General features: G+C 41.1%; 1 protein-coding gene across 1 annotated transcript in view; it reads right to left on the reverse strand.

The window, feature by feature from the left end:
* Window positions 1-13965, reverse strand: part of LOC310929293 (latent-transforming growth factor beta-binding protein 2-like) — a gene marked incomplete at both ends in the record, with an annotated part of 118933 nt that overhangs the window by 49950 nt on the left and 55018 nt on the right. The window contains 2 exons of the mRNA XM_083892015.1: window positions 3299-3373; window positions 12681-12783. Coding sequence (XP_083748141.1) covers window positions 3299-3373; window positions 12681-12783 — 178 coding nt within the window. The remainder of the gene's footprint in view (window positions 1-3298; window positions 3374-12680; window positions 12784-13965) is intronic.

A 13965-nucleotide genomic window follows, 5' to 3' on the forward strand; every position in this document is an offset into this window, starting at 1 on the left:
TGGAGACTGCGCTTTGGCGTTTAATGATATACGACTGTTACCTAACTCTGTTTTAGGTGTCAGCTGCAGCCTGACGTGACCTTGACCCGCTCGTAAATCCTGGAAAAACAAGTTTCAAATAAACACCCGGCAAAATTGATGGAAACTGCGAAGAAAAATTGGCAACATCGCCGTCTTTATTATGTATCGGCTGTTGCGGCCAAAAGGGAGAAAACCTCCGCTCTACAAGTCTCAAAACAGACATAAGTTCATTTCACATGCTGCCAATCGTGAATGCAAACACTGTCAAAGCAGTTTTCCTCCAGTTCAAACCTGAGATACTAACCTGCTGCACCCAAACAACACTCAGTACAACAGAGTCTTCATCTCGCTACCAGTTAACCGCCAACAACCGATGACACACGCAGCTACAGTATGTAAGCACAGAAGCAGAGAAAAGGTCACGTTTGGGCTGAACCGAGTTTATAAGAAGCAGCTGTTGAGGATAAAGGGAAAAAAATCGTCTCCAAAGTCAAAGAACAGCAACGGGACAATCTTATCAGGATGATGTCATCATCATCATCATCATCATCATCGCAGCGAGGATGTCACTGTCCGTTAACTCATGCTCACACTACAACCCTGGTCCTCAGGGAAATCTGCCCTGCCATGTTTTACATGTTGCCCTGCTCTAAAAACACCTGATTCATTTTTGAACAACATTCAACAAAACAACCGAAGTTGAAACATTTTTTTTTTTTTTAACATGTTAAAAGTTGAAACATATAATATAATATAATATTTTCTTTTAAATGAAAAAAGTTAAAACATATTTTTTTTTTATTATTTTGACAAAAGTTGAAACATTACATTTATTTTTATTTATTTATTTTTTTACAAAAGTTGCTGGACTTTAAAAAAAGTTTTTTTAAAGTCAAAAGTTGAAACATTACATTTTTTTAATTTTCTTTTTACAAAAGTTGAAACATTAATAAAAAAAAAAATAAAAAAAACTTTATATTAATATATATACTATTAATACATTTTTAAAAAATTGAAATATAACTTCTTTTTTTTAAATTAAATGACAAAAGTTAAAACATAAAATTTTAGATTTTTTGACAGAAGTTGGAACATTAATATATATTTTTTTTAAATTATCAAAAGTTGAAACATTACATTTTTTTGGACAAAAGTTAAACCATTACATTTGTTTTAATTTTGTTGGACAAAAGTTGAAAAATTATTATTTTATTTTTTTTAAAGTCTAAAAAATAATACTTTTTTTGACAAAAGTTTAAACATTAATTAAAAAAAAAAAAACATATTTCTTTAAAAAAAAAATTGAAATATAACTTATTTTTTAAATTAAATGACAAAAGTTAAAAGTTAAAATAATTTTTTTTTTAAACAAAAGTTGAAACATTAAATTATTTGAAAAAACAGGGCAACTTCTAAAACATGGCAGGGCCAGTGTTCCCTGAGGACCAGGGTTGGGATACACTGTACTAAAAGCTGTGAGACAAAGTCCTACTTTGTTCCATTAAGACGTTCTGTAAACAGCTCAGGAATTGAGGCCCCAATACGACAAGCGGTGACATCACCCAGATACTGATGACAAAATACAAATACAGGAAAGATTTGCCACCTGGAATTAGAAATCATCATTTTTTGGTGGGGGGGGAATAGTTGCAGAAAAGCTTGAAAAGGACAGACTTAAAAGCATCTGTTAAATATTGTGGGTAACTGTCACATTTTTTTGGAAACGAACGAGAGGAACATCTTGAAATAATCGTAAATAGAAGGTACGAATAATAAAAGAAGTTGGCTATTGACACACTATTGGAAAAATAAGTGTCTGGCTTTATTAAACATACGTTTCCCAGATCAATCATCACGGGGCCGATCGTGTTGAACCTGTTGAACCGCTGGCCTCCATAGGCATCACTGAGCAATGTCTTTAGATTATGACGCCATGAATCAGCTCATGGACGAACTGTCAGAGCAGATAAAGTGTCCGCATCGCTTTCTAACTTCATAGATCAAGCTGTGTCTCAGAGTCGGGGGGGTTTATATATTCACGTTGACACATTTTAGTGCACTTTATTGCTCGAAACATCATTGAATATCATCACAATCGTCACACTCTGAGTGATTCCTTGAATCCAGCTCTCAACACGTTGGCGGCTGCAGCTATAAAATAGATTATGAAAAAGATTTGAACGTGTGTGATTTGGGTGTTCCTTTAACCTTTGAGCCGTATATTAACCTCGCTGTTGTTCTAAGAGTCTACAGGGTTCAGTCGACGGGAGATTTAACGCTTCTTCGGCGAGCGGCCGCCTGACTAATGGCCTCCTCTGGGGGGGAAAAGCTTTTCTTCTGCTGCTGGTAACGTCTACAAAAAGCTGAGCAACAAACAAAGTCAAAAATGCCATAATCTCAGCCCACCATGTAGAACCCCGAAGACCAATTAAAGCAGCTGCCTTGGACACTTATTGGCTGCTGAACTCTGACCCTGGACCCAGGCTAAGAGTAGCCCTGACCTGGTTCCCATAGGGGATAAAAGTACAGCAAATAATACTTATACACGCTTCCTGTCAGCTGAGAAACCTATGGTACGTTTTTTATCACATCCGGACCTTTATAAATGTATATATGTGTGTGTGCGTATGTATATATACATATAAACATATATGTATATATGTACGTATATACACATATACGTACATATATGTATATACATATATACACTTATATGCATACATACATATATGTTTATATACATACAGTACATATATACCTATATACACACACACACATTTATACATACATATATACACATATATATACAAATATACATATATACACATATATATACAAATATACATGTATACACATATATAGATATATATACATATACATATATATACATATGCACACACATATAGACATATAAATACATACAAACATATATATACAAATATACATATATAGATATATATATACACATACATATACATATATAGATATATATACATATACATACATACACATATATAAATATATATACATATACACATATATATACACATATATAAATATATATACATATACACATATATACACAAATATACATATATATACACATATATAGATATATGTATATACATATACACATACACATACATATATAGATATATATACATATACATATACATACATATACAAATACATGTACATGTACATGTACATATACATATACATATACACAAACTACAAGTCATGTGATATATAGATACATAGATATTTAATAGCTTACCTTGACAGTGTGTCAGATTCATCCTTTTAAAACCACTGGAACATTCCACTTGTCCGTTTGCAATCACCGTGAATGCTGCAGAAACAGAAACAGAAAGAGAAAGAGAAAGCACCAGCAGATTTAGAGGTTGGAGGAAGAGATGATCTTACAGTGTCATTCTGTCACAAAGCACGACATTCATTGCCCAGAGAGAGAGAGAGAGAGAGATCGCTGGAACTCCGGCGTATAACTTACAGATGTGAGCATCTTGGCAACGGGAGAAATTAAGTGACCCACAGCTGGGTCCTGGGGGGACTTCGGAAAGAGTATGAAAATGGATCCCCATCAACTATATTTATAAGTGAGCACTGTCATCCAGCCCTACGTTACAATAACACTCAGTGTCATTTAAAAATCATATTACCTCGCCTCGAGCCCCCGGGGGAGAGACGAAGTCGAGGAAACCTACACGACGGCATTGACCTTTGTCATCGACCACCGTGCAAATTAGCTTTAAACGAGAGGCTAATGCTTTAATGGTGCACGTCAGGAATGTACGACGGTACGCTTCACAGGAATGGCCTCAAAAAAACCGTCTGAAACACCCGTTTTCCCGAAGCAGTAAAACACTCGTGTAACTGTGTATTTCAGGTGTGTGGTGTCGACTCAAATGGGGGTTCGATTCCCGGCTCTGCACACCTGGGCAGAGAGTGCAAACCACGACTCATTCACTTTCAGTAAATATCATCACCCAATTAGAGCAAATATCGGGAAGAAGTAATATCTGGATATTTCCCACTCGTTAATAATAACAAGAAGAAAATGATGGCGACGACAACCTTCAAATAAACTCGGAGGCCAGAAAAAACAATACTTTTTTTACCAAACTCATTATTGCCACAGTGACAAAGGGTTGAAAACCAAAAGAGGTGACGCAACATCTGCACAACAGAGCGCTGACGGAGGACGATGGAAAAGTAGGTTAGAGGTTCTAAACCCCAGTTTCTATAAAAAATGCTAATTTTAACCATAAAAGAGTCAGAAAATGTCCTGTAACTTAGTGCTTTTGCCCATTTTTCCAGTTATTCACAATTTTACTGTACAATATATTTAAAATAACGTGTTTGTTTGTTTGGTCTCAATGTCCAAAAAACAGGCCAAAAGACACTGATTCTCTGGCTTCCTGCAAGTCTACGAGGGAAATTACCGTAATAACCACATGTTGACTTTGACGTGCAACTTCCCAGGGTTTCGGAAACCGTTGGAACATTTCCGATGGCAGAAACCGTTGCGTAATTAAATTAATGCAAAGTGTGCTTGTGCAAAACGTGTCTGTGTTCAAGGGTTAAGTCGAGTTACCAACATAACAATCAGTCATCAGTTTGTGTCATTTTTCCCATGAGTGACTGGAATCTGTGTCACATGGAGCTCCTGGAATGTCCTGGAAGCTGCGCTATGTTTTTGCCCCTGCTGGGACTCAGTGGACCAGGCAGGACAATTGTACCTGAGGGGTTTGACAGAGCAGAAGTGGGTCAGAACGAAGTAAAACGGGGCACCCTGTTCCCGTCGGAGCACCTCCTCGTCTTCGTCTAATCCCCCCCCCCCTCTCAAGAGACTTCTGAGTAATTAGATGTTGTGGTGGGCGGTGGGCACGCCCTCCCGCCGCGATGGAATCAGAGAAACTCTGGCATGAGTTGCAGCAGGATGCACAAGCCAAGGGAAGCCCAGCGGGGGACGTTCAGGAGTCTCAATACGGCTTATTAGTAGTGAGGATAGGACCTCTGCGGTCAGTAAGAGCTTTGAATGGTGTTACACAACCCTGGTCAGGGGGGAACGCGGCCATGCCATGTTTTAGATGTGGCCCTGCTACAAAAACACCGGATTCAGATAAAACAATATTATTATTTTTTATTTTTTTTTAACAAGAGTTGAAACATTACATTTTTGAAAATAGAATTAAATAATATATATATATATATTTTTTTTTATTATTTTTATTTTTTTCAAAGACAAAAGTTGAAATATAAAATTTTTAGAAAAAAATTGACAAAAGTTGAAATATAAACATTTTTGAATTTAAAAAAAAAAAGTTGAAATATTAAATTTTTGATTTTTTTTAAACGAAAGTTGAAATATACATTTTTTGGGGGAAAAAATGACAAAAGTAGAAATATAAAAAAAAATAAAAAATTGAAATTGAAAAAAGTTGAAATATTAAATCTTTGATTTTTCTTTAACAAAAGTTGAAATATAAATGTTTTTGAAAAAAAATTGACAAAAGTTGAAACATGATTTTTTTTACAAAAGTTTAAATATGATGATGAGCTGACGAATTATTTGAATTATGTGTTTTATGCCATCTAAAACATGGCATGGCCGCGTTCCCTGAGGACCAGGGTTGGGAAACACTGATCTAAGCAATGAGCTCCCTTTAAAACTATGCTAAAGTCTTTTAAAACGCCATGCAAAAGTCTGTTTGTGCAACAGTTAGTTCAATCGAGTTCCGAGTTCCAAACCCTATCTCGCTAACTTACTCCAGGGTCAATTCCTTAATCTTAAACTTCCTTAGCTTAATCCTTAGGCTTTCACCTAAAATAAAACATGGAGGGAGTCGCGTGGAGCCGATCAGACATCTGTGTATCATGACCAGTACAGTAGGGTCCGTTTAACCCTGTCTGATAAAAGACCCGTCGTAGATTTATCGTCCGTGGGGTTAGGGTTAGGGTTACCCTAAATCAAATTCTCTTTTAGCGTGAAAGTGAAACTGGCTCACAGAGAAAGTAAGTAAAGACAGAGGGAGGCAGCGTTTTGATGCAAATGGGTTTTTCAGCTGCAAAGATATCTAAGATTTGGTAGAACCACTCTGTGGACCACCCAGCCCGGGGGCTGTAGCTGTTCTACGACTATGACTGAGAGGCACAGGGCTCGGAGCCCTTCACCAGCTTTTCCCCAGGACCTGCCTGAGAGGCAACCTCAGTGTTGGACTCCTTCATGATGCTGGAAAAACTTGAGAAGCCGTGGGAGACGAGAAAGGATGGATGGCATTATCCACACTACAGGAGTGGGAGGGGGAGGGGAGGGATTATCTGTCTTTCCATTTCATTGGGGACAATTCTTAAGGAAAACAACACACACAACCCTGTCCAGCGATTTATTTCCTGACATGTTGCCACGGGACAAACTGGTGCCGCATCAAGAGAAACCAGGAGCAAACAGATTTCTTTAATCACGTTTTTTTTTCGACGTCTTGAGAGTCTCTACTTCTTTGGCCTTTAAGCCAACGCTTGATTTGAGCAAACAGTTTAAAGGGAAGTCATTTGCTTTCAAAAACAGAATAGTCTCCCTGGCACGCGCCGCATTTTGCACATTTTGGCAGCGTCCGCGCACAGCATGCCTCGTAAATAACGCGCTCCATGCGCACGAAAGCGAGGCTAATCAGTTAGGAGACATGGGACTTGTATCAACATCCTCCCCGATACAGACGTACAGAAACAGAACCAGTCGACGAGCTACGAGCTCTTATAATCACCAACAGTCTCGGGGCTGTATATCTGGATCGTACTGCTTCAATGCAACGTGCGTCAACAGCGAGGAGGGCTTTGATGAAGAGATTATTTCACTTTTCTGCAACATTAAATCTTCTCGTCGCGTCTATCCTCAACAGTGTATCTCTGTTTTTTTTCGCAGTTTCCCGCCCTTTTCTCCGCGCTAAAGTAACGAGCATCAAACTAGGCCTGGCAAACTGGATTCTTTTTAAGGATCCGGGTTATTCGAGTCACTTGAGTCAGTATTGCTAAATCGCCAAGAAAACTCAGTCCAAGTATAATAACAATTCATCCTTTGTTGTTGTTTTGTTAACAATAGAAAAGTCTGTCTAGCATTAGCATATTACTATTATTATTATTAGGCTATTTAACAACTCGACCGACATCATTTTTATATGCTACATCTATACATCAAACCTGGGCCTATAACCTATAAACATGCTATTTCAGAAGTGAAAGTATGGCTTTTGTTGTGGATTTGCTGACTCGTGGAGAAATAGCCTACCGCTCGTCTGCTAGCTAGGAAACAGATCCGCTCACGTAACCGGCTGATTCGGTTACAGATCCACTCATGACAACGTAACCGGCTGATTAGCGCGAGTCGCGCGCTGCAGGAGGTTCCTATCTCGGACTTGAGTTGACTTGTGGAGATATGTACATCGATAGTCTGCCGTTACAATCGATTTGCCTCGGGTGCACTGTGGAGTCGGTATGAGTGTTTTTAATGCCATGCTAACTTGTATCATTGACTTGCGCTAGCCATAGCATCAGCGAACTCGGCAACTAGAAGAACTGAATGAAATTTCTTGAAAACGTCTCCAGACGTCTCCATCACAGTTTGAAAATAGGTCTTATGTTCATAATTCTGAACTATCACTTTAATTTAAAGACACGGGTCAAAGAGTCGGTTGAATCATGACTCAACCAGCTCTACATCAAACGCACATTTAAAACAGACCCGCATTCCTCCGTAATCTGAAAATTCACTGCGGAATACTAACCACCTGGGCCGCTTCCAGGGAAGTCATGCCACGGCGCATTCGCCGTCAAAATATGCTCAATTTAGCTCGTATCAATTTAAGAACTTGCGGCAAATTCCATCTGCCTCCAGCTGGGATTTATGTCTCGCGGTGGTTAGGGTCTGCTGAACCCTGATTTGCCATTGTGCTTGCCCGGCTAATAGATTCCATCGTTCTGGCTGTGAAGGGATAACGCTAAAGTCAACATCGATGAATCAAACGCTGTCACACCAGAGATGTGACGTCTTCGTCTGAGAAAAGCCGCCGTGGAGCCGTTCCAGTGCATCTGTCGTCCTATTTTTCGAAGCTGCATCTCTGGCTTTTGTTGGTCATTAACAAGTGTTCATGTTTGATCAGCAATAACAAAAAAAAGCAATGAGCGCAGGCTTTGGCCCTTTGATGGATGTCAGATTAAATGTCTGGGGAAAAGGATGGGGGGGGGGGGATTTGGGAGATGAGTTCATGCGGGAAGATCCACAAGTTGCAAATCTCTAGGGTCCCCCCCCTTCTGCTTTGGCTCGTCCTTCCTTTATTGATCTAAACCGCATGAAAAACAGTGTCCTTATGATAGAGACGCAGAGAGGGAGTGCGCTTATTGAAACAGGCAGACAACTCCCATAGTTAGAGTTGATGGAAAAGAGTCTGGGGACAGCAGTGACAGTTAAAAAAGGGCACTAACATCACGATAACCTCGATGACCCAGGGAGGTAGAGTTAAAGACAGCCAAGGCTCCTGTGGGTGTGGTGGTTTGCTTCGGGGGCCCCTGGGACGTCTGATCAGGATCCCTGGGAAGCCTCCCAGCTTCAGCAGATGAGAAGAATCACAGACGGAGAACGCTGCCCAGCAATGACAGATGGTAAAGCAAAACGGCTTCCCATTGGGATTCCATTAGCCGTGAAACTCGCAGTAAAGGATTGGGGGCCGATGGCACCGTTGTTGAGTCCTACCAACTGTACGATAATGGGTCGGACTCAGAACCTCGAGTTATTATATCACCACTCTAACAATGCAGTAGATTCTGTTTCTGTTAAACGCCAGAGGCGGTTCTAGAGTCTGTAGGGGCCCTAAGCAAAAATTCCCAGGGGGCCCTTCCTTCTAACCAGTGTTCATTACCATTATGTCACAAATAATCTGACACCATTGAAAAAGTTCAATTTTTTTTTTTCAAAATGAATGAAATAACATGGAAAAATCTTGTAATTAAAAAGTTTGTGAAAATATAAATGTAAAGAACAATAAAATACTGTAAATAGCTTTAAAGAAACTGTATAAACTTAGTAAAAAAAAACACATTACACTGTAAAGAACCCACATTATAAAACAATATAAATATGTAGAACAATAAAATACTGTAAATAACTGAAAAAACAAATATAAACTGAGTAAAAAAGATATGCATTACACTGTAAATAATCCTCTTCATTTTCCAACTTGATAACTTCACACAGGTTAAAGTGAGGTGGGGCCCCTTTAGGGAGGTTTACTACTGAGATGTCATTGCAAATCGCCCATTGTTGTTTGAATGGGACGGGGAGGCGGCTGGTCACTGCACATTTCAGTAAAAACAGCCCTCAGGCTCCGAGTGTCGGGGGCCCCCTATCGGCTCGGGGGGCCTCAAGCAGTTGCCTGCCTTGCCTGTTCACAAGCTGCGCCTCTGTCTACAACGGCCTCCTGCACCCAGGCACAAGACAAAGATTAGCCCCTTGAGGACAGTTTTGATCGAAATTACAATTCAGTCGAACAATGTGCAAAGCAGAATCTCATTCCTTCTCATCATTAGAACCAGAGGGGATGACTGGTTTCGTCTGCTCGATCTGGATCACATTATGCCCCAGGAATCCTCAGCATGTAACACGGCTCCTAAAGGCCTCAACTCCCACTGGGAGGATGTGACACAGTGGCATTAAACGTCAGCGCTCCCTTTCTGAAACACAAACTATAGGCATATGATCTGAGGCCCACTTTACATTACGCTTTTCAGGAAAGCGCCGAAATTTCCCGCTGTCGCGACATCTTTAGACCCACCGTCTGGAAATCTGGCAGGACAACCGCGGCGCTTACAACTTTCCTCTTTGCTTGCTCGACTGTGCGATCGTAGCCGGCCTCCCGCGTACGCTGTTGCATTTTTACGTAGGCCATGTTGTTCCTGGATGACTCCAGCTTCTTCTGGATCTCGTCCTCCGACCAGATACTGATCGGGCACTTGGTTTCAGGGGTGCTTCCACGTACAGCGTACAGTGCCCTCCTTCACCCCCACCATTTATTTTTTGGGTGCTATATGCTAATCGCTTAAACCCTGACATCCCGCTGTCGCGAGCCCGACGCAGTCTCTTTATACGCACTTTGAGGTTGTCGGGGGACTCCCGCTGAGTTGTCGGGCGACCACTTCGCAGTTGTCCGGAGCGAATTTGAAGACTGCGGGAATTCTCTTTACACGAGGTTCCCGCTGTCGCGAAAAGCGTAATGTAAAGTGGGCCTAACTTTCTAACGACCGCAGCAGTGACATAATGTCGCGAAGCCAAAAATCCTGCCGCAAGATGCAGTGCATACACATTAGCGTACGACATCCACATCCAGGAGTGTGCATCAATTCATTTATTGACACGAATGCAAATGTATTGACAGCAACGTAAGGAGGACAAATGGGCCAAGAATAAAACGAGATTTGGATATTTGAAGTCAATCCAGGAATCAGACATCAACAATGCAGCCTGCAACTGAACCTCACTAAAATGTGGTTTTATTGGCATCCTCTGTAAAAATGTAATAAAAGCTCTGCAGTCGGCTATAAAGTGACCAATGGTAGCGATGCAACCTCTAAAATTCAAACCTGGCTTCCGCGACCTTGTTATCGCACACTAGCAAAGACACACAGGAGACTCCTTTCAAGCTACGTGATTTCTCTCTAAACACTTAAAAACGGCATCGTTTTTCAGGGATTCGTCGTCGTTCCAGGTTACACATCATTCCTGTCAAACGCATCAGAAAAGTACACGGGTCCAGACCATTCGGGGGGGGGGGGGGGGGGTTTCAGTTCAGCAGTTGCAAGATCTGGCAGAAAATGTCTAAACTGAGATCTTTGAAGGAATTCAAAGCATCTCTCGTATTAAAACTTCTGGGACATAGTATTATGACTTCATTTTGACTTGATTTTTTTCCCCCTCTCTTACATTCTCAACTCTTTCTTTTCCTGCCTGCGTGTGACCTACAGGACCCAGGCCTACAATATGCTGCAAAAACAACCATAAAAATGAGAATTCACTCTGTTTCTTCCCCAAACTTCAAAGGAGGGAGCAGAGAGGAAAACATCTGGGAGACAAAGGGAATCGTGCCGGGGACTTAGGAAGAGCAGGAACCGGAGATAAAGACTGGAACGGATTGATTACCGAGGCATGAAAGTGACAGTGCTGTGCCACCATTGCTGCTGAGCAAGAGTCCCTATCTACAGTTTGACCACCCACCCTTCCTGCCAGCGTTACAACCCTTCCTCAAACCCACCGCAGCTCTGGTAACTCACTCTTTTCACGCTGTGTGCAGAGTGGGTGGCACGTGTGCCCACCGCAGACTCTCATCTCTGTGCTAAATGTGTTTTCGTTTGCTTTGCTGTTTTTTTATGGAAGCACAAATGGCTTCATTTTCAAATCCTCCCGAAAGGAGATAAATCTAATGAAACACCAGTCACCAGTGTTGTTCATAATATTCATAATATAGTTCACATCAACATAATGGTTACCCTCAAAGGGCCAGATGTAATCGTCATACAGAATAAATGTAACTCAATGTAACCAAATATAATGTTAAATAAAGGTAACTACTCCGTAACATATTGCTTAATAACTTTCTGTATTTATTACTGATTCAAGTTACAAATATGATGCATTATAGCTGTAACCTGGTCCGCGATGGTGATGCCGTCACTTTGCGGGTAACACAATCGCCATGCATTGTGGGAAATGTAGTTTATGGTCAACGCACGCCTTAAAGAAGCATAGACCTATTTTAACACAGATATTTAAGACCAATTAATCACTCGTGGGGCCACATAAAATTACGTGGCGGGCCACATCGGGCCCCCGGGCCTTGAGTTTGACACGTGTCCTATAATAAGTCTTGTTTTTACAAATATACCTCACCAATTATTAACCTTTCAACACCTAGGCCTCAAAATATCGGTCTGGAATTTTTATTTTAGCCACAAAATGGCAAGAAATTATCCTGTGAGTAAGTGCTTTTGCAAGTAGTGCCCAGTTTCCCAGATTGGGAAACTGGGAAACTGGGAAAACTGGGAAACTTACGCCCCCCCCCCCCCTCCCAGGGGGGGGGGGGGGGGGGGCGATTGGCAGGGTACACCCTGGAGAGTTCACCAGTCCATCGCAGGGCCACATTTAGAGAAAAAACAACCATTCACGCTCATGTCTACGGTCAATTTAGAATGACCAATTTACCTAATCCGCATGTTGTATGCACAAAAAATGGTCACAATGTACAGGTGTTTTTTTTCCCTCTCTGGCCGCAAAGGCGCTGATTGTCCAGCTTCCCCGCAACAGCGCGAGTGAAATTACCGTAATAACCATTATGTCGGCTTCGATGTGCAACTTCTCCGCTTTCAGAAACAATTAGAATTTTTCCGATAGCACAAACCGTCGCGTAATTACGGTAATGCAAAGTGCGCTTGCGCGAACATGGTATCGTCTGCGACACGCTCGGTGTTAAAGGTGTTAAAATGAAAACCAGTCATAACGGAATTAGACCAATAGATTGGATTTAAGCATGTAATAGGACCGGGCAGGGGGAAAAAACATTGAGTCAAATTTTTGGAGGCGTTAGTCGGCGGCTTACCGGGTTTGGTCGGACACTTCTGGCACTTGTGCAGACCCCAAGAGGATCCCACACTTCCACAGCAATCATCCTGTTTGGTCAGGCCTGGCAGAGGCTTACCACACTGCAAACACAAATCTGTGTTAGATGTTTTAAGAAAGGAAAAAGTGACATGTTTGTACATGCTTGTTTGTGAGTGAAAGCCAGAATTCATAGGTGCTTTGTATCAGAGTATTATGTGCGTATTCCAATCAGAGACATCTGAGACGAGTTACTTCTAACTCAAGAGCCTCGGGATCAGCGATGAACCTCCTGGCATGCCTCATTAGTGCACTTGGCTAATTGTGAGGAGAAATTCCTATCAGATCTCAGTTATTGGGTTTTTTTTTTTGGCCAGTAAAAACGTCTGAAGCTTAAGAGGCAACAGAGGGAACATTCTTCTGCATAACACAAAACTGACACACTGGCAAATCTCAAGAGCTTCTTTCTATGGCATTTTCTGTTTGGGATCTGGAATCATCGCTGTGACCAGAAGGTTTAATTTCAAATTCTCCCTTAATGAAACTAAAATAGGAGCCTGGGGTTGAGAAAACAAGACGATTGTGTTGTTGAAAGTGCTGTTGGTTTTTTAACACCTAATTACAGCTGAGCAAACAGATGCTGTATTCTGTGTTGGGATGTGCAATGTCAGCTTTATGGGTTAGCGTTTTTTTAAACTATTGATACGAGCCATGTTTCAGTTCACAGCTGAGCTACATGAAGGACCTGTTCACTATTAATAAAGCCAAAGCCAACAGCTGGCGCAAATAAACGATAACCGCTCTCCGATCAGTTAAATAATACCCAGACTGGCTTAGATTCGGTACTTGGGATCGGGAAACAGATGCTGCATTAGATCAGCCAAGCACACTTTAGTCTTCAGTCCCATTCTCTTATCTATAGTTCCATTATCTATACAGTAAAGTGAATTCACGGCACCACAGACCATAAGAGGAACCCTAACCCTAATTAACCTTAAAGGGATAGTTTGGAATTTTTGCAAGTCAGTGGTACCAGTTAGCATGGCATTAAAAACACTCATACCAACTCCACAGTGCACCCGAGGCAAATCAATTGTAACTGCAGACTATCGATGTGCATATCTGTGTTGATAGAATAATATTTGAAACAAAACTAACCTCGCATCGCATGAATTTTTGAGGGACTACTTTCTCAGCAGCAGTGGAATCAGTCCGCCGTTGCCGGGAGTATGACGCACTGCTGCTGCTGCTGCTGCTGAGACATAAATCCTTCAAATTGCAAGGTT

The sequence above is a fragment of the Microchirus variegatus genome, assembly GCF_963457635.1.
Source record: "Microchirus variegatus genome assembly, chromosome: 7".
NCBI lineage: Eukaryota > Metazoa > Chordata > Actinopteri > Pleuronectiformes > Soleidae > Microchirus > Microchirus variegatus.